General features: G+C 63.0%; 3 protein-coding genes across 12 annotated transcripts; 2 read left to right on the forward strand and 1 right to left on the reverse strand.

The window, feature by feature from the left end:
* Positions 1–325: 325 nt before the first annotated feature.
* Positions 326–9,272, reverse strand: TLCD1 (TLC domain containing 1). 4 transcript variants are annotated; one of them, XM_070061143.2, is made up of 4 exons: positions 9,039–9,272; positions 1,346–1,428; positions 1,173–1,255; positions 326–850 (listed from the first exon to the last, which is right to left on the reverse strand). In XM_070061143.2, exons 2-4 carry the CDS (start codon positions 1,407–1,409, stop codon positions 467–469), a joined length of 531 nt encoding a protein of 176 aa, XP_069917244.1. In that variant the 5' UTR covers positions 1,410–1,428; positions 9,039–9,272; the 3' UTR covers positions 326–466. The 4 variants fall into 4 exon arrangements, with proteins under 4 accessions (XP_069917244.1, XP_089173637.1, XP_089173638.1 ...); XM_089317511.1 differs by lacking the exon at positions 9,039–9,272 and adding an exon at positions 2,573–2,747; XM_089317512.1 differs by lacking the exon at positions 9,039–9,272 and adding an exon at positions 2,573–2,718 and having other exon boundaries at positions 326–1,065.
* NEK8 (NIMA related kinase 8) lies at positions 3,091–11,336 on the forward strand. Of its 6 annotated transcripts, none has more exons than XR_011383611.2 (15): positions 3,091–4,101; positions 5,733–5,938; positions 6,193–6,425; positions 6,622–6,753; positions 7,117–7,325; positions 7,470–7,534; positions 7,618–7,799; positions 7,881–8,031; positions 8,391–8,467; positions 8,801–8,918; positions 9,435–9,585; positions 9,838–9,909; positions 10,010–10,168; positions 10,352–10,510; positions 10,877–11,336. XR_011383611.2 is itself a non-coding variant. In XM_002718921.6 (15 exons), the coding sequence occupies exons 1-15, from the start codon at positions 4,001–4,003 to the stop codon at positions 10,903–10,905; spliced, it is 2,136 nt and encodes a 711-aa protein (XP_002718967.2). In that variant the 5' UTR covers positions 3,091–4,000; the 3' UTR covers positions 10,906–11,336. The 6 variants fall into 6 exon arrangements, 4 of the variants coding, with proteins under 4 accessions (XP_002718967.2, XP_069917228.1, XP_069917227.1 ...); XM_002718921.6 differs by having other exon boundaries at positions 9,746–9,909; XM_070061127.2 differs by lacking the exon at positions 3,091–4,101 and adding an exon at positions 4,534–4,673 and having other exon boundaries at positions 9,746–9,909.
* Positions 11,337–12,000: 664 nt separating this feature from the next.
* On the forward strand, positions 12,001–18,042 carry TRAF4 (TNF receptor associated factor 4). Of its 2 annotated transcripts, none has more exons than XM_002718919.6 (7): positions 12,001–12,606; positions 15,315–15,366; positions 15,890–15,994; positions 16,065–16,226; positions 16,306–16,467; positions 16,560–16,715; positions 16,914–18,042. In XM_002718919.6, exons 1-7 carry the CDS (start codon positions 12,464–12,466, stop codon positions 17,544–17,546), a joined length of 1,413 nt encoding a protein of 470 aa, XP_002718965.1. In that variant the 5' UTR covers positions 12,001–12,463; the 3' UTR covers positions 17,547–18,042. The 2 variants fall into 2 exon arrangements, with proteins under 2 accessions (XP_002718965.1, XP_089173623.1); XM_089317497.1 differs by having other exon boundaries at positions 12,079–12,606; positions 15,881–15,994.
* Positions 18,043–18,827: the final 785 nt, after the last annotated feature.

Consider the following 18,827-nt stretch of genomic DNA (forward strand, 5'->3'; position numbering starts at 1 on the left):
GTTACCTGGTGGCCCAGGCTTGCCCTGTTGGAACACAGACCTGGCACACCACCATATTTGTTTTCAGATTGATTAAGGGTTAGTTGTCCTAAGACGGCTAGGACTTGTTTTCAAGTTTTTTAAGAGCCCCCTTTATTCCTGGAAGAGGCTGTGTGTGAAGCTATAACACAGAAAGCAGAGAGCCAATTTCAGTTTTCATTAGCATCCATTGGGTTGGCTGGCTGGCTTATGGGTAGCCTGGTCTTCACACACCTGACAACCAAGTCCGACCGGTCGGTCAGCTTCCCTCACCCCTTGCCCAAGAAAAGAAAGGACTTCAGAGGAGTGCTTTCATTAGTGTTTTCAATAGTGGGTGCAGGTTCAAGGTAGAGAGGCCTGGGTGTCCTGGGGCCGAGTCCCACTGCCGGTCAGGTGGTTTCTATTGGCTGTATCTGCTGCCCTTGCCACAAGTGGCAGGCTCTGGGTCTCACTCCGTCAAGAACTTGTCTTTGTGCTGCCCCTTGGGGGCACGCTCAGGGCAGAAGTCTGAGCGCAGGAGGCGTGAGAAGTAAATGAGGATCATCAAGTCGAGCAGGAGCAGGGTGACCAGCAGGAAGCTGCCCAGGGTCCTCTGGCCCAGGTAGCGCAGGAAGAACTTGGTGAGGTAGGCCTGGGGGGCCAGGCGGAAGAGGAAGTACATGACCAAGTTGACATACTTATTGACCCGGTAGAGGGGGTGGCTCTGCGCGTTGTTGATCTTCATCATCATGCGGATGGTGAGGAAGATGTTGCTGACCTCCACCAGGAGTGTCAGGACACCCCCACCGACAAAGCTGCTCCAAAAGATGCCTGCGAAGAAGGCGCCCATGGCCTGGGAGACAGTGAGGGAGTGCGTTACCACAAGAGTGGACGCTGGAAAGCACCCAGTGTCTTCCAAGTTCGCGGTGAAGAGAGGCTTAGCCCATTCAACACGGTTACACTTCGATCCCTGCCCACGGGTTCTGGTGCTGGGTAACGTGCCCAGCCCATTTGAGTGAGGCTGTAGATGGCAGGCCTCTGACAGCAACGCTGCCAACCCTGAGCGTCCTAGCAAGAGAAGTAGGACACAGGGATGGGCTAGGGTTAAGACACAACCTCCCTCGCAGGTTCGGGAAGATGGGGCAAGAGCCTCGGTCGCCCTGTGTCTCACTCACCATGACGTGATGGACAAGGTATTCCCAAGAAGCTCGTGTCTGACCACTGACCACGATGTCCACTGTGTCGTGGATGAAATACCCTGGCGGGGGTGGGGGGGGGCGGTCAGGAAAGGGGCCGAGCGAGTTGGTGTCTCTCTGTGCCCTAACTTACCCTTCCCTGTAAGACCTACCTGCAGAGAAGCAAACGAGCAAATAGCCAGAAAGCGACCACGCCGTCTCGATTTCCACCAGCATCTCGGGGGTCTGCCACACACTGCAGAGGAAGGAGAAGGGGAGGCCCTCTTCATTCCGGCACTCCCAAAGACCCCCTCCTCCCGCGCTAACCCGCCAGTCCCCTGAGAGTCTGCCCTCGCGCTATTGGCTGGCTGGGAGTGAGGAGGGGCTTGGACGAAACCCAGGTGCCTCGGGTTTCCCAGAGCTGCTGCTGGTTGGATAGGACTCCAAACAGGGAGTCAGGTGAGGAGCCTGGCCTCAGCCCGCCCGAGGGATGGGGAGAGCAACGCGGGGCCCACTCTCAGCCCCGCGCGCGATCCCCGGGCCACCGCACTCCCCCAGCCGCTCACTCACCACAGCAGCGCCCAGATCCCCGATACAATGGAGTGGGCGAAGGAGACAAGCAGGTTGTGCCAGCGCCAGGTGCGCAAGGGGTCCGCTCGCACGTGAGCGGGCAGGGGCAGGCGCCGCAGCGCGCGCCGGAGTGCTCGGAAGGTCAGCGTGGCTCCTAGGAGCAGCGGCAGGGCGGGGTGCAGCAGCAGGGACATGCTGGCCCTCCCTGCCGTCGGTCCGTCCGCCCTCTAGGCTGCCTCCTCGGGCTGTGCTGGGAACAGAGCTCCGACTCGGGCCGGTCCAACCCGGATGCCTCTCCGACCGGCGCCAGTGCCACACAGTTTTCGCGGAGCCCTCTAGGCCCCTTCGCTCCTCCCCGGCCTCTGCCCCCGCCCCCCGCCGCCCGCGCCCCCGCCCCGCCCCGTCCGCCCGCTCCCGCCCCTCAGGCGCCTCCGCCGCGGGCTGGGCGCGAGCCCCTTCTCCCTGGGGCCTCCCGAGCCCCGCCCGGCTCAGGGGGACACTGGGTGAGAAGGGGCTGTCCTGGACCCCGCAGCCGAGGCGCCCTTCGCAGGCTCCTCCCGACTGCCGACGGGGTCCCCCAGCCGCCCTCGCTTGTCCGGCCTCATTAACCCGCGTCCCCACTTTCCCCGGGGGGCACGGGCTCCCCCGTTCTGGGCGGGTACCTCGAGAACTCTCCGCCCTCAACTCCTTTCTGGGCAGAGCTGGGCGGGACCCACCGCACGCCCACGGCCCGTCAGCCCGCGTCCCGGGGAAGAGTCGGAGCCGTGCGCTGAACGATGGTCTCCGCCCAGACCCTCTTCTTCCACCCGGCCAGAGGCGGACTTGTTTACCTGCCTCTCCCGCGCCTCTCGCGAGTGATGGCTTAGGAACTGTTGAGTCACCCATCGCCACTCTCCTCCCAGCCCGCCCTGGGGCTCCGGGGGCCACGAGGCTGTCACAGTCCTCGTTCAGCTATCCCAGCCCTTCCCCGGCTCCCCGGAGGCCGGGGCGGGGTAGACTGCCCCCGTGTCCCCGGCTCCTGGGGTGACCCTCACTGCCCACCGCCGCCTGGTGCAGTTGCAGCTCCCGGCCGCTGGGTGTCAGCCTGTCCTCACCGTGGCGCGGGGTCCCCGCCCGCCGCCAGACGAGCAGAGCAGCTGGGATTCGGGGATAACCTGAGCCAGGGCCGAAAGGAGCAGCTGAGGGCCGGAGGGGGCGTGTGCGTCGGGGAGTCAGTGGGGGAAGGGGGAAGAGAGGGCGCAGGAAACCAGTGGAGCGCAGAGACCCAAGCGGCTGGGTGTTTTGCTCTGCCTCTCCTGGCGGCTCCAAGGTTACCCATTAATCCCAGGGCGGCTCCTAGGGGCCCCGTCGGTTTCTAGGCGAGAGCACGAGCGTCCCCGGTGAGCTGCTTCCCCCGCCCCTCCGCGGCCTTCCCTCGGCTTACAGGGTAGCCTGGCCAGCCGACGCTGGCTGGAGCCCGCGGCCGAGGGGCCTTCCAGGGCCTTTCCGGTGTCCCGTGCCCCCGAGCGCGTTCGCAGGTCCTCTCGAGGGGCAGGGCAAAGACCCGACACCCCTTTCCTTACAGTCCTCGCCCGCTCATCCCTAGCTAATGATCACCTTTCTGCATACCGCGGGGCTTTCGTGGAGCTCCCGCAGAGCAGGAGGCGCCGGGGAGCACCGGCACTCCAGGCCCCAGGCCCGGGGCAGAGCTGAGGTCCCCCTGCACGGGCGGCCGCGTCGGGAGTGCGCACAAGCGCGAGGCTCGCCGCTGGTACCGGCCTCCCCCGAGGACTCCCCCTGCACAACCTGGGGTTTTCCCGGCCCTTCCCCAGGCAAACGCGAACCCAAGCCTCCTTCCGCCCCAGGGCACCAAAGCGCCGCTTCTGCTAAGTTGCACTCGTGTCTATCGTTCGCGCGCCTTCGGAAACAGCGTCGCCCACGGGCAGCCGAGGCTGTCGGTCCTTGCTTCTCGGCGCCCACCCGGCCCGAGAGGGGCAACTCTCCGGGCAGGCACCCCTCTCATCTAAGCAGCTTCGCGAGAGCGGGGCCCGACCATAGGTGGGAAGTGGCCGGCGCCGTTGCTGGCCGCTGCGGGACGTGCTAAAAAGCGGCGGACTGCCTTCTTTGCGTGGGTGGCAGGTCCACGAGGGAACCCGGCGCAGTAGCCAGCGCAGCGCACGCCCGCCCGCGGAGCCCACACCCAGCGCCGCTCCCTCCGGCCCCGCCCCGCCCTTAGCGTCCCGCGCGGGGGGCGGGGCACCCCGTGGGCAGGGCCGCGCATGCGCCGCGGCGGGGACAAGCGAGGTTCCGGAAGTGTAACTCTGGGAGATGAGATGGAGAAGTACGAGCGGATCCGAGTTGTGGGGCGAGGTGCCTTCGGGTGAGCCAGGGCTCTGGGGGAGGAAACTGCCAGGGGAGAGAGATGGTAATAGGCCCTAACTTTGACCGCGAAATCGCGCCCCGCCCCGAGGAGTGAGCGCCACTCTGGGAAGCCCCGCCCAGACTTCCGGTACCGGACCGGAGGCCCCGCCCCCGTGAGGCCACGCCCCTGGCCACCTGTGCGTGCTGGCGGGGTTCTGTTAGATTGCTTAGGCGCTGGCCCGTGTGTGTCAGACTGGGCGCAGAGTACACAGTTAGGACCGAAACAGGCGTGGCCGTTTCCCTGTCAGCTCACAGGCCGTAGGAAAGTTACACAATGAATAACACCTGTAAAGTAGGAGCAGTTACGAGCGGTTATTACCAGGCAGCGAGGATAGAGTCCAACACCAGGGAGAGGGTTTGTTTATTTGGGGCGGTCGAGGAGGAGTTCTCTGAGAAGTGAGATTCAACTCAAAGCAGGGACTTGAGCAGCGAGCAGCAGTGATGTGACGTGAGGGAAGAGCTTGCACCCCGGGGAAATGGCGGAAATGGCGTGGGCGGAGGAGAATTCGGAGCCCTGAGGGAAAGACTCAGGTTGGAAGGTAGTGGGCAAAGAAGGGAGCGGTGTAAAATGCGATGGTCACGCGGCGATCTGTTCCGGCCTCGTTAGCCAGGGCGAAGGGGTTGAATGTACTTGCAGTATGACAGGACTTCTGCAGCAGGGGACGTTCTCATGTGGATTGCATTTTTAAAATGCCACCGGCTGCTTCTGGAGTTTATATTTGAGAGTGAGGGGAGTGGAGGCTAGTACAGCATTTTAGTCTGCACTAAAATGACCTGGACAAGGGTTATAGCAGAGGACCCAGGGAGGATTGGGTGGGTTTACAGTATCTAGGAGGTAGCCACAAGATTTGCTGATGTGTTAGCGTGAGCTGGAGGAAGGATTCTGGGATGATTTTCAGATTCTGCGTCTGATTTTAATAACAGGAACGGTACTGTCACCCACCAACTGAGGGAGAGACAAGGGAGGAAAGGTTAAGGGGCAGGAATCAAAGGTTTCATTTTGAATTTGTTAAAATTCGGGATGCCTCGTAGCCAGCTATATGAGCCCGAGGCTCAGAGGAGGGATCTGACCCTGAAAATTCAAGGCTTAGATGGTCAAGTTACAGCCATTCCATCAGGAAACATTTGGTAAGCTCCTGTGTGCTGAATCCTGGGCTGTGCACTAGGGATGTAGTGGACATCAGCCATGAGGTGAAATAAAATAACGGTAAGAATGGCTTCCACTCACTGACCTGTTCCTATGTGCCAGGCACGGTGCTAAGTGCTTGACACGCATTTTTCTCATTTGATCCTCTCAGCGGCCCTGTTTTCCAGGTGATGTCACCTACTATATGCAAGTCACATACTTAGTAAGAGGAGGATTCAAGATCTAAGCACAGGCAGTTAACTCCAGAGCCTGTGGGAACTTAGCGATCAAGGCTCTTTATGCCGTGGTGAAACAGGTCCCACACAAAGTCTGAGCCGAGTGCTCCCCGTGTGCAAGCGCGGGCGACCTCTGCCATGGTGCTCGCTCCCCCCGGAACATCCCGGCCCAGGTCTGCCCTGCCTGATCTGTGGCTGGAGCCTCAGAGCCTGTACCTGTGTCTCCAGGATCGTGCACCTGTGCCTGCGCAAGGCCGACCAGAAGCTGGTGATCATCAAGCAGATCCCAGTGGAGCAGATGACCAAGGAAGAGCGGCAGGCGGCCCAGAACGAGTGCCAGGTGCTCAAGCTGCTCAACCACCCCAATGTCATCGAGTACTATGAGAACTTCCTGGAGGACAAAGCCCTCATGATCGCCATGGAATACGCGCCAGGTGGGCCAGCCTCCCCGCCCTGGCTTGGCTGCAGCGGGTCCGTCACGCTGGGACAGGCGACACACGTCAGTCGGCTTCCCTCCTTTGAATGGGCTTGGCTGGGGGTCAGAGGTTCAGGGTTCTGGCCCAGCAGTGTGACCCTGGCAGGCTTCTGGCCCCCTCTGGTTCCAGTGCCCTGTTGCATTTTGGAGGCTGGGGTGGGGGTTGTCCCAGGCATGGGAAGGCCTGGGTTTTGATTGGCTCCCTGGCCCCAGGCGGCACCTTGGCTGAATTCATCCAGAAGCGCTGCAATTCGCTGTTGGAGGAGGAGACCATCCTGCACTTCTTCGTGCAGATCCTGCTCGCGCTGCACCACGTGCACACCCACCTCATCCTCCACCGGGACCTCAAGACCCAGAACATCCTCCTGGACAAGCACCGCATGGTCGTGAAGATCGGCGACTTCGGCATCTCCAAGATTCTCAGCAGCAAGAGCAAGGCCTACACGGTGCCTGGCGCGAAGGGACACCGAGGGCGCTAAGGCTGCAGGGCCGATGCCTGCTCCGCATCCCCCCCAGCACACAGCCCTGGCTCCTGTCCCGGCGCTGCCGTAGGAGGAGGCCCCGGGGCTGGCTCTGGAGCTGAGGGTGGAGCCCCTGGTCCTCCCTCCCCACAGGGCTGTGACTTCAGCTTCCCTCCTGCAGGTGGTGGGTACTCCATGCTACATCTCCCCCGAGCTGTGTGAGGGCAAGCCCTACAACCAGAAGAGTGACATCTGGGCTCTGGGCTGTGTCCTCTATGAACTAGCCAGCCTCAAGAGGGCCTTCGAGGCTGCGGTGAGTGTACTCGCCTGGAAAGGGACAACCAGGGAGTCTGCCTCCCTCCCCGGCCGTCCTCAGCTCCAGTGTCCTGTGTTCCTTCTTTGTGGCTGTGTCATTTGGGGGGTCAACCTCACACGGTGGGTTTCTGAGAACAGGGCCTGGGTCCGCCCATTGCACTCAGGGCTCCTGGGGGCATGGCTATGACTCTCCCATGAGATCAGGGACACTCCCAAGAGCAAGCCTCGGATTTTTCCAACAACCCGGGGCTTCTGAGGACATAGCTGCAGCCATGTCAAAGCAGGGTTTAGCTCCACTATCATTCTGGGAGCCCTCTGCTGACAGGGGGGCCCTGGCCAACTCCCACTTGGCGCCTTTCAGAACCTGCCCGCACTGGTGCTGAAGATCATGAGTGGCACCTTTGCGCCCATCTCGGACCGGTACAGCCCTGAGCTGCGCCAGCTCGTCCTGAGCCTGCTCAGCCTGGAGCCTGCCCAGCGGCCGCCGCTCAGCCACATCATGGCACAGCCCCTCTGCATCCGGGCCCTCCTCAGCCTCCACACCGACCTGGGCAGTGTCCGCATGCGGAGGCCAGTAAAAGGGCAGGGGTCCTGGGCGGCTGGGTGGGGGCAAAAGGGAGCACAGGAGGCGCGAGGTGGAGGGGTGCTGGGGGCCAGCATGTAGGAATGCTTGTGAGGGCCCGTGCCCTGAAGCCCCGACCTGTGGTCCCACAGGGCAGAGAAGTCCCTGGCCACTGGGCGGCCCTCTGGGAGCAGGAGCAGCAGTGCCCGCTGCAGGGGTGAGTGCGGGCGGGCTGCTGAGTCCTGGCCAACACCACCCAACTCCCACCGGGTTCATGGGCTCCATTCGCTGTCTCTGCAGGCGTCCCTCGAGGACACGGGAGGCCGGCCATTCCTCCACCACTGTCATCAGTGTACGCCTGGGGCAGCGGGCTCAGCGCCCCCCTGAGGCTGCCCATGCTCAACACGGAGGTGGTGCAAGTGGCGGCTGGGCGCACGCAGAAGGCTGGCGTCACGCGCTCTGGGCGCCTCATCCTCTGGGAGGTGAGCAGGGCGTGGAAGGGGTCAGAGTGGGGACCTACAGGGAGGTTGCTGGTGCTCAGGCGCCGCCCCCTCCCTCCGCAGGCCCCGCCCCTCGGCACTGGGGGAGGCGCCCTCCTCCCCGGGGCGGTGGAGCAGCCGCAGCCCCAGTTCGTGTCGCGTTTCCTGGAAGGCCAGTCGGGCGTGACCATCAAGCACGTGGCATGTGGGGACCTCTTTACGGCCTGCCTGACCGGTGAGCCCACAGAGCAGCTCACTCGTTGCAAACTGCTCACCTAACCTTTTTCTCTCCTAGTTGTTGAGTTAGTGCTTTCTGTCTGCTAGCCGTTGAGATTTACTTACACCATCTCTGTCACCCCACACAACGGGCTTGGCAAGGGCATTGTTATGGTATACCCATTTGACAGGTGGAGAAACTGAGGCTCAGAGATTCTGCCACTTGTCCGAAGTCATACACTGAGAAGACAGCCCCCTGGCCTGTTCTCACCCATCCTTTTTGCTCTAGCCCCCAACTTTCGTCTTGCTCCTCCAAACCACAGGTGTGGGACTGGTCTAACTTCTCTGCCTTCTGTCTCCTCCCTGCCTCCTGCCCAGACCGCGGCATCATCATGACCTTCGGCAGCGGCAGCAACGGGTGCCTCGGCCACGGCAGCCTCACCGACATCAGCCAGGTGGGGATCCTGTGGGTTTCGCCCTGGGGAAGGGGAAGTAGGGGGATGGCAAACGGCCCACATCTGAGAGCCGATACCACACTGGGGCAGGGGAGTCCCCAGCAGCACAGGTGCCTCTGGCTCCGAGGCTGCACCTGCTCTTGGTGGCATCAGCGGAAGCACAGAAAGACCAGGCTTCGCCAGTGAGCGCCTCCTGCTTGGCAGCATGTGTGCAGCTGGAGTTAAAGAGACAGCACTTGAAAATGTGCAAGCTCCAATTTCATCCCCACTGGGGGTGCTGCCGCCTGGGGGCGAGTCCTGACCACCGGCCCCCTGCTTCTTCCCCCACTCTAGCCCACCATTGTGGAGGCCCTGCTGGGCTATGAGATGGTGCAGGTGGCTTGCGGGGCCTCTCACGTGCTAGCCCTGTCCACTGAGCGAGAACTGTTTGCCTGGGGCCGCGGAGATGGTGGTAAGGTCTCCACCCTTGCTGCAGCCCCTAAGCTTCGTCCCCCAGCCCCCTCCCATACCCCCGCCTCCCCCTTCCATTCTGTCTTCCCTCTTTTCTCTCCGATTTATTCTTTCAACACACCTTGGTCACACACCCACTGTGGGTCCACCCTGGGCTGGGTGCTGGGGCCAGATGAACAAGATGTGGCTTCCTCCAGGCGCACTGGGCACTAACTCCAGCGGTGGCGCAGGTGGGTACCTGTCCCCTGGAGGACTCGGGCTAGTGGAGATGGCACAGCTGCAGCGTTGCCACAGGTCAGACAGCATCGGGGCCACGCCGAGGCTCAGGTGTAGGAGCTCCAGGAGCAGCAGTCACCTGTGGAGACAGAGGGGGCATCCGAACAGGGCTTTCAGGGAGGATCCGGCTGACGGCAGCGCCATGCAAGGCCCTCTGAGGCGCAGGGAACAGCCTGCTCTCTGGGCCCCGCCCAGTGCTGAAGTGCGAACTAACCCCATCTCGCCTTCTCCTTCCTTGTAGGCAGGCTGGGTCTGGGGACCAGGGAGTCCCACAGCTGCCCCCAGCAGGTGCCCCTGCCCCCAGGACAGGAAGCCCAGCGGATTGTATGTGGCATCGACTCGTCCATGCTCCTCACTGTGCCTGGCCAAGCTCTGGCCTGTGGGAGCAACAGGTGAGCAGGTGCACCGGGCTGATTCCCCAGCCTCTGCCGCCCACCGAGGACCACGCTGAGAGGGGCTGAGGATGCTGCTTGGCCCAGTGCAGGTGCAGCAGCCCCTGCCCAGAGAGCTGGGGGCGGGCAGTCTGGATCTGCCTTCTGGCTCTGCCTTCAGGTTCAATAAGCTGGGCCTGGACCACATCTCCCTGGGGGAGGATCCCGTTCCCCACCAGCAAGTGGAGGAGGCCCTGAGCTTCACCCCTCTAGGCTCTGCACCCCTGGACCGGGAGCCCCTGCTGAGTGTGGACCTGGGCACTGCGCACTCAGCTGCTGTGACTGGTGAGGACGCGTGCATGGGAGGCCGGTGGGGGGCGCCCTGGCTTCCAGAGGGCCTCTGTTGAGGCGCCTTCCCTTGCTCTCCTGCCCCCTCCCTCCACAGCCGCGGGGCACTGCTACACATTCGGCAGCAATCAGCACGGGCAGCTGGGCAGCAGCACTGGCCGGGGCGGCCGGGCACCCTGTCAGGTCCAAGGCCTCGAGGGCATCAGGATGGCGATGGTGGCCTGTGGCGATGCCTTCACTGTAGCCATTGGGGCAGGTGAGGGGTGGGCACAGCGGGCAGACTGGCACGGAGAGCCTGGCAGGCAGTGTAGGACATCACGCTCAGGGCCGCTGGACTCAGCCAGCTCCCCCCGGGGCCAGTCTGGTAGGCTGGGCTCAGAGCTGCTTGCTTGGGCCGTGTGCCCCTTCCCACGTTCTCCCTCGGGCTTTTCTCTGGCAGAGGGTGAGGTGTACTCCTGGGGCAAGGGAGCCCGAGGCCGGCTGGGAAGGAGGGACGAGGATGCCGGCCTCCCTCGGCCGGTGCAGCTGGACGAGACACACCCTTACACCGTGACTTCCGTGTCCTGCTGCCACGGAAACACACTCTTGGCTGTGCGGCGTGAGTGTTGACTCCCCCCCACCCAGGCCAGGCTAACCCAGGGGGGCCCTGCCCACACTCCCATTCCTGGCAGGCAGTCACAGCCCAAACTACCAAACACACCACACACCGTCGACTCCCAGAAGCTGTGGGGCAAGACCAAGCTTCCTGCCAGAAGTGGGTGCTGGTGGGCGCTACCCAGGGCTTTTGTGTGCTCTACCCAGGGCTTTTGTGTGCTCCTTCTCCTCCTACCCCGCGGGTCCAAGAGGCTCTGAACCTCCAGCTCTGGCCTGGCAGGGCCCTGCGGGGCGGGGGTTGTGGTGGGAATGCTTTCTGGAGGCACCGCCTTCCGGGAGGCTGCAGGGGGTTCTGTCTGGTACCCTCCAGCTGTCACGGATGAGCCCGTGCCCCCCTGAGGTGCTGGATGCACCTCTGGACCACCCTGATCTGGCTTCTCCACCAAGAGTCATGAAGAGTGCAGGCGCCTGCGGCATGATTGTCCCCACCAGACCCCTGGGCTGTCATCAGAGGGGCGGAAGGGCCAGCGAAGTCCTGCTTTGCTTCGGAACCCCAACCGGAGCAGGCAAAGCCATGTGAGCAGCATTTCCAGCCCCGGCTGCTCCACTTCCGATCCAGCTCCCTGCTCATGCGCCTGGGAGGCCAGCAGAAGTGGTGCTTGGGCTCCTCCCTCCCACGTGGGGGACCCGGATGCAGTTCCAGGCTCCTGGCTCCCACCTTGTCCAGGCCCAGCTGGTGCTGCCTTTTGGGGAGTGAGCCAGCAGATGGAAGACCTCTCTCTCTCTGTAACTCTGCCTTTCAAATAAATAAATCTTTCAATAAACCCGAACCTCAGCCACCCCCACCCCTTTTCTCAGTCTACCCCTGGGGTCAGACCCTGGGGAGCTGGGTGGTCTCCTGGGCCTTGGCAGGCGGAGGCTGGTGGGGCTGCAGTCAGGCCTTTCCCCTCTTCCAGCCAGGAGAGCCCCTGCTGCCCAGTGGGACATGGTCTCCAAGCTTGGGAGCAGGGCAAGCCCGGACTGGCCCTTAGGCTGGCCTGGGGCTGGGAGCTCGGAGGGAGCTGCTGCCCGCCCCCACTCCTTATCCCGCAGCAGGGATTTGCACAACCTGCGAGGCCTCCCTAGCCCTGCGGGAGTGCGGGAGCCGCCCAGTGTTGCAGAGGTCACCTCCTCACCCCATGCCTTTCCCCAGACCCACGTGGAGGGGGGAAGGGGAGCTGGCTGGACCAGACCAGTTTCCCGGTAGACTGGAAGTCGCCTGAATAAAAGTATCCGCTGCCTGCCTGCAGCGTGCTCTCTTCAGAGGTGGGGTGGGTGGCAGCCACACACCACAAGACGTGGGCTGGGCCCGGCCGCGGTTGCAGGGCCGCGGCCGGGGAAGGAATGTGGGCGCAGCCGGGGGCTGGGACAGAGGCTCCTTTGGCCCAGCGCCCAGTCCAGCCTCCTCGCCCCGGACGGGCTCCTCGGATCTGGTTGCCAGGCTTAGCTGCTTAGCACCTGGAAGCTGGGGGCCCGGGTCCCTGGGGGGCGCACGGCCCCTGAGGCCGGGCTGCTGACTGCGGAGAAGCAAACCTTTGTGGAGCGGCCCGTCGTCTCTGGCTACGCCGCGCACTCCCCTGGGGCCCTCCGCCCCAGCCTAGCGCGGGGCACGCCCCTTTCCCCAGCTCCGGGGAGAAGCGGAGCCACGATCCTTCATTCCAGCCCTCGCTTCCGGGAGTGGACGAGTCTGGCCGCGGCCGGACCCCGAAGACGGGAGCCCGCGCGGTGGGCGCTAGGACCGCGCGGCCTCGGCTCCGCCCCTTCTTCCGGCGGGCGGGCTCGCGGGCCGGGCCCGGAGCGCGGCCGCCAGTCGGCGCCGCCCGGAGCCGGGAGCGCGGCCGGAGCGAGGCGCGGGCTGTGGGGCCGCCGCGTGCCCGGCCCCGCTCGCCCGTGCCCGCCGCAGGCCTGCCCGCCCGCCATGCCCGGCTTCGACTACAAGTTCCTGGAGAAGCCCAAGCGGCGGCTGCTGTGCCCATTGTGCGGGAAGCCCATGCGTGAGCCCGTGCAGGTTTCTACCTGCGGCCACCGCTTCTGCGACACCTGCCTACAGGAGTTCCTCAGGTGCGGGCCGGGGGGAGGCGGGAGGCGGACGGTGGCGGCGTGGACACGGCGTGGGCAGGGATCCAGGCCGGAGACCCTCCGGGCCTTTGTCTGAGACACGGTTCCCGTGACCTCAGGGGAGCCCGCCATGACGTCACGGGCCGGCGGTGACGTCAGGCCCAGAGGGAGGACCCCAGTCCCCGGTCCGCGGCGTGCCGGGTCCCACCGGCCCCGCGCCAGGTGGGGCGGCAAACATTCCTCTCCTGACTGCTGGCCGGCCCTTCCCCCCCTCACCTGAGAGCCGGACCGGCCTCATCCTTGAACTTTGAATCCTGCTGCGGGGACGGGAGGCACGAAACCCCGTCGTGCGCGCCGCACTTCACGCTGCCGGAGTTTGCGCTTCTCTAATCGGAGAACGCCCGCTATAGTTCTCCCATTTCACAGATGATGAGAAATTCCCGGGATGGCTGCGGCTTGCCCGGGGTCGCACAGGCTGAGCTGGGATTTCGGCCCAGGCTTCTGGTGGCCACACAATGGAGGGAGGCCTGGACCTGCCGTCCTGCCTCGGAGCAGGCACGCTGCCCCGGGGGTGGTGGTGCAGTGGGTGGTGGTCGCTCTGTCCCTAGGCAGGGCTCGAACGCTGCTTGCTCCCGCACGCCCCCTGCCCTCTCAGCCCTCGCCTCTTGGGTATGCATCAGACTGCCGGGCTCCCTGTGCAGCCTTGAGCCCTCCTGGCCTCTCTGGGAGCGGCTTCCCCGGATGGCGATCGGCAGTTGAAGGAGCCCCCCACGCCCACGGTCGGGGAGGTCGTGGCCCGGAGGCGGGGGGCCGGGCCGGCCGCTGTCTGGAGGCTGCACCCTGCTCCTCGGGCTGGCGGAAACCTCAGCAGGCCCTTTGTTTTCCGTGCCGAAGCCTGGGCTCCTGCCCTCACAGATGCTCCCGCACGGGCTGCTGCTGTGCGGCCCCTCCTCCCTGCACTGTACACACTTCACTCCGCTACAGACACACGGCCCATTGTCTCCGCCACTGCCCTTCCCTGGCCCTCTGGTTTCCAGATGAGACCAGCTGAGCCCCCCCCCCCCCCAGCTGACCCACCCTGACAGCCTCGGGAAAGAGCGAGGGAGGGGCTGTCAGGCCCCTTTCCCTCCTCAGCGCCTCACCGCTGCTTCTGCCCCTCCCCCTCCCGGAAATCCCCTCTTCCTCTCCCGCAGCCCCCTCCCCCCATCCTGTCTTCCCCCCTGGGCCTGGGCCTCCGGCACTGACTGGAGCAGCCTCTGCGGCTGCCTCCACCGCCCGCAGCACCCGAGCTCTGCTGCGGCGGCCTCTGGAGCGACGAGGTGGTTGGGCCGGCTGGGTCCGGCTTGGTCACCCCCACCCGGCAGGCTCGGGTCCATTTCCCTCAGTGAGTCTTTATCCTGGCTGGGCCCGAGCTGTACGGGAAGCTGCTGTTTTGAAGCCCAGGGGCTTGCCTCAGTCTCCTCCCTGTCTCCAAAACAGCTAAGTCAGCACATTCCTGAAGCAGCCAAGTGGACCACCCTCCCCTCCCACCCCTCTTCCCCACTTCTGCCAGGGCTGTTACTCAGGTTGATCCCAGAAGGCTGCTTTGCCCCCTGGGCATGGCACACCCCTTCAGTGCCTAGGCATGCATTGTTCTTGGCACTGGTGGGGTCATGGAGGAGGTGGGTGCATGCACCCGTTGGATACCTGCGGCATGGGCTGTCCAAGGCCCTGAGAAATGCCAACCAAGCCACGTGGCCCCTGCTTGCCTCCGACCTACCTGCCTCAGACCCGGCAGGAATCCCATGCCCAAGGGCCTGCAGTCCTGCCAGGTCAGCCCTCGCCCTGCCTGGGCCGTATCAGGCACGTGGGACTGGTCCTGGCTGGGGTCACCAAGGGCATGCTGGCAGGAGGCAGCATGCACCAGGCTCCTTGGTGCTGTCAGCCAGTCAGGGATTGGCAGAGAAGGAGGGCCACCGGCCGGCGGGCAGGGTCAACAAGCTTTAGAAGCCTGTCCTGCAGTGAGCACACTGGCTGTGCCTGCCCAGACATCTCCTGCCCCTGGGTCTCTTCTGGGTGCTGTATGGTCGGCTGTGCAGTGAGACATATCCAGGTGCTGCGTGCCCTGTGAGCCTCTTTGGGTACACCTTTAAAATGGGGACGTTTCAGCCCTGCTCACCTCTCAGGCAGGCGCTGAGGACTGGGTGGGAATGTAAACAGTGCCAGGCAGCATGCCTTTTCTCTCCTTTAAGTAACACCCTAAGAAGGTAGGGGAGAGGTGGTAAGGTGGCCCCAAGTTGACCTTTGCCCTGGTTCTTAGCCCAGGAGCTTCATGGGTGCTGGGCGGTCCTGGCACTTAGTCTCAGCCTATCCTGTTCACCCTCCCATCAGCTTGCAGCACAAGCCAATGGGAACACCCCTAGGAGGAGGGGTAGCTGGGCAGCCCGTGCCTTTTCCAGTCCAGCTGCCATCCTGGGGGAGGGGGTGCCAGCTGCCACCTGTTGAGCAAATGCTGTCTGAGGCAGCTGTCTCTGCCTCCACTGGCCCCAGAATCCCCCCTTCCCAGGACAGGGGCTGGGGTCCTGGGGTCTCTCCTTGCCTTTTTGTCTAAGCTGGGGCTAGCTGGGAAGCAGTCTGGCGAGGGAGGGAGGCTGCCTTGGTCTCCGGCGTGGGGCCCAGGGCTCTCCCTTCTTAAGACCAAGAGCCTTGACCTTGCACTCTCCCCCTTCCAGTGAAGGAGTCTTCAAATGCCCTGAGGACCAACTTCCTCTAGACTATGCCAAGGTGAGTCCACACTGCTAGGCAGATGCCAGGTACAGGCTGTTGCCCTTGGTGGAGGCTGGAGGCTGGCAGCCAGCAGGCTCTGGGCCAATGTCAACCCAGAGCCTGGGGATCGGGAGCCCCCACAAAGGTAGCCTGTTCCCTCCTACCAGGCCAGTTTGCAGACGAAGGCCCATGTTGGCCCTGGAGGGCAGGCATGGTGCCCAGCCTGTGGGGGTGCATAGAGCTGTTCTGTGCCCACAAGAAGTGCCCCCTCCCCTTCCTGTGGCAAGCCAGACCTGTGGCTGAGGGCCAGGATCTCTCTACCAAGAGGAAGCAAATAGAGGATTGTGAGAGACGTGGGGGTGGGGGGGCCGCCTCTCCAGGGTCACACTGGTGATGCGGGGATCCAGCACCACTGCACGTACCACCTGCTGTGTGCTTCATCCCTGCGTTCCGAGTGGCAAATAGACTCGAGACAGCCAAACGGGGGCTGTGGAGGGAGTTGTGGACAGCAGCGGACTCTGATGCTGGCCAGTTCCCCCAGATCTACCCAGACCCAGAGCTGGAAGTCCAGGTGTTGGGCCTGCCGATCCGCTGCATCCACAGTGAGGAGGGCTGCCGCTGGAGTGGGCCACTGCGCCACCTACAGGTGAGGCTCTGGTGAAGGGGCTAGGACCACCCCTCCCCTGAGCAGGCACTAACTGCAGCCCTTTGCTCAGGGCCACCTGAATACCTGCAGCTTCAATGTAGTTGCCTGCCCCAATCGCTGCCCCGCCAAGCTGAGCCGCCGCGATCTGCCTGCGCACTTGCAGCACGACTGCCCCAAGCGGCGCCTCAAGTGCGAGTTTTGTGGCTGCGACTTCAGTGGAGAGGCCTATGAGGTAGGTGGGGCCTGGGGGAGAGGGGGGATAGGTGGGCCCAGGCAGCCCTGAACTCAGCCCCTCCCTGTGGCATTTCCAGAGCCACGAGGGCATGTGCCCCCAAGAGAGCGTATACTGTGAGAACAAGTGCGGCTCCCGCATGATGCGGCGGCTGCTGGCCCAGCATGCCACCTCTGAGTGCCCCAAGCGCACCCAGCCTTGCACCTACTGCACCAAGGAGTTTGTCTTTGATACCATCCAGGTGAGGGCCTTCCTGAGCTGTGGGCTGCGGGCTGTGGGGCAGGAGATGGGGAGTCAGGCTGTTGACCGCTGCGCCTCTGCTTCCGGCCCCAGAGCCACCAATACCAGTGCCCACGGCTGCCTGTGCCCTGCCCCAACCAGTGTGGTGTGGGCACCGTGGCCCGGGAGGACCTGCCAGGCCATCTGAAGGACAGCTGCAGCACCGCCTTGGTGCTGTGCCCGTTCAAAGACTCCGGCTGCAAGCACAGGGTGAGGTGCCCCTTCTCCCTCCCATCCAGCCCCGCTTTGACCCGGCAGCCCCTAGAGGGAGGCTGAGCTTCCTGGCACCCTGTCTTCCTCACCGACAGCCAGCTGCCTGTCGCCCTGGGTGCACACCTACCTCTCTCTGGGCCTTCCCCTATTGATAACTCTCTTCCCTTCTTCCACGGCCTGGGGCTTTGCCAACAGTGCCCTAAGCTGGCGATGGCGCGACACGTGGAGGAGAGTGTGAAGCCACATCTGGCCATGATGTGTGCCCTGGTGAGCCGGCAACGGCAGGAGCTGCAGGAGCTGCGGCGAGAGCTTGAGGAGCTGTCTGTGGGCAGCGACGGTGTGCTCATCTGGAAGATTGGCAGCTATGGGCGGCGGCTGCAGGAGGCCAAGGCCAAGCCGAACCTTGAGTGCTTCAGCCCAGCCTTCTACACCCATAAGTACGGCTACAAGCTGCAGGTGTCTGCGTTCCTCAATGGCAACGGCAGTGGTGAGGGCACACATCTCTCCCTCTACATCCGCGTACTGCCGGGTGCCTTTGACAATCTCCTTGAGTGGCCCTTTGCCCGCCGTGTCACCTTCTCCCTGCTGGATCAGAGCGACCCTGGGCTGGCTAAGCCACAGCACGTCACTGAGACCTTCCACCCTGACCCAAACTGGAAGAACTTCCAAAAGCCAGGCACATGGCGTGGCTCTCTGGATGAGAGCTCTCTGGGCTTTGGGTACCCCAAATTCATCTCCCACCAGGATATCCGAAAGCGGAACTATGTGCGAGATGATGCCGTCTTCATCCGTGCCTCTGTTGAACTTCCCAGGAAGATCCTCAGCTGAGCGCAGAGCCAGCAGGGGCTCTAGGGGAGAGGGGGATGGGCGGTCACCTCAGCCAGACGTTGGCTGACTCTGGAGAGGGGGCCGGACCCTCTTTCAGCTGCTTCTGCTGCCTAGGTTCTGTTACCCAGTCTCCCCGCCACCACCCTCAGGTGCCTCCAATTGGTGCTTCAGCCCTGGGCCCTGGGCGGAGCAGGTCTTGGATCATTAAGGGCTGGAAATGTGATCCAAGGGCCTGTCTCCTCTCCTGGGCAGGGCAGACACGCCTTGGTGCCAGCCACACTATCTGGACTGGGGTGCCTGCTCAGGTGCTATATCCCAAGAGCCATAGGGGGGAGGTGGGAGTTGGGAAGGGGAGGGGGGGCTGTTAAAACAATCTGTCTTGAGATCAGATTTCTCCTCCCTGGCTGTGCCCCTTCTGGTTATTTATTTCCTTAGTACCAGGAGGGCACAGCAGGGGAGCCCTGATTTTTAATAAATCTTGGATTGTATTTATTAACTTCGTTCCAGCCTGACTCATCTGGGTTGGTTAGGGCCCGGAAGGCAAAGGATCAGAGAAAAGCTGGTGCTGCCAGCCCTCAGGATCATTTGCCGGCGGGAACCGCCCTCTCGTGGATGCCGAGGGAACTACAGCCGCCTGCTGCTGCCCTCTGGTGGCGAGATGAAGGGGGTACAGGTCCTGAACCCAGACTCGTCCAGACTACCACCTTTGCCTTGGCAGGTTTCGGTCTAATGGTAATAGCTACCACTTGTAGTTTCTTGGGAAGATACACTGCTAAGCCCTTTGTGTGCAGTACTTCATCTAATACAATAGTTGAGTGAAATACCTTTTATCACCATAATAAAAGGGCCAATCTTAATGGGCTGTACTGAAGTTAATGAAATCATGCATGTTCCTGGCAGAGTTAAAAGTGCTTAAGGAACTCCAAAGCCCTGGGGAAATGTGTATTTTGGTGCGGAATATTTTGGAGTCCAATTTTTTCGAAACAGGCATGTCCCATGGACTCTTTGAAGACACCACATGCATTAAATTTTGCACCAAAATAATCATTTCTTAATTCTGCTTTTCCACAAAGTGTTTACATTTTTATCTGAGACACACAGCTCCCACTTGTAGGTTCACTCCCCAAATGCTCGCAACACCCAGGGCTGGGCCAGGCTGAAGCCAGGAGGGAGTAACTCCATCCGGGGGTCCCATGTGAATGATAGGGACCCAAGTATTTGTGCTGTTACCTGGAGTGCACATTAGTAGGAAACTGGAATGGGAAGCAGAGTCAAGACTTG

This window comes from Oryctolagus cuniculus, chromosome 17, assembly GCF_051225735.1.
Source record: "Oryctolagus cuniculus isolate XC-2025 breed Fujian yellow rabbit chromosome 17, ASM5122573v1, whole genome shotgun sequence".
Lineage (NCBI taxonomy): Eukaryota > Metazoa > Chordata > Mammalia > Lagomorpha > Leporidae > Oryctolagus > Oryctolagus cuniculus.

Excerpts from the sequence above, each read along its gene's own strand:
- TLCD1 (XM_002718922.6), bottom strand. The coding sequence starts at position 1,936 with ATGTCCCTGCTGCTGCACCCCGCCCTGCCGCTGCTCCTAGGAGCCACG. Across the intron at positions 1,429-1,742 it reads GGGATCTGGGCGCTGCTGTG|TGTGTGGCAGACCCCCGAGA; the intron begins GTGAGTGAGCGG and ends CTTCCTCTGCAG. Across the intron at positions 1,256-1,345 it reads GCTCGTTTGCTTCTCTGCAG|GGTATTTCATCCACGACACA; the intron begins GTAGGTCTTACA and ends CACCCCCGCCAG.
- NEK8 (XM_002718921.6), top strand. The coding sequence starts at position 4,001 with ATGCGCCGCGGCGGGGACAAGCGAGGTTCCGGAAGTGTAACTCTGGGA. Across the intron at positions 9,586-9,745 it reads CTGGCCTGTGGGAGCAACAG|GTTCAATAAGCTGGGCCTGG; the intron begins GTGAGCAGGTGC and ends CTCTGCCTTCAG. Across the intron at positions 10,511-10,876 it reads CACACTCTTGGCTGTGCGGC|CTGTCACGGATGAGCCCGTG; the intron begins GTGAGTGTTGAC and ends GGTACCCTCCAG.
- TRAF4 (XM_089317497.1), top strand. The coding sequence starts at position 12,464 with ATGCCCGGCTTCGACTACAAGTTCCTGGAGAAGCCCAAGCGGCGGCTG. Across the intron at positions 12,607-15,314 it reads TGCCTACAGGAGTTCCTCAG|TGAAGGAGTCTTCAAATGCC; the intron begins GTGCGGGCCGGG and ends TCCCCCTTCCAG. Across the intron at positions 16,716-16,913 it reads ACTCCGGCTGCAAGCACAGG|TGCCCTAAGCTGGCGATGGC; the intron begins GTGAGGTGCCCC and ends CTTTGCCAACAG.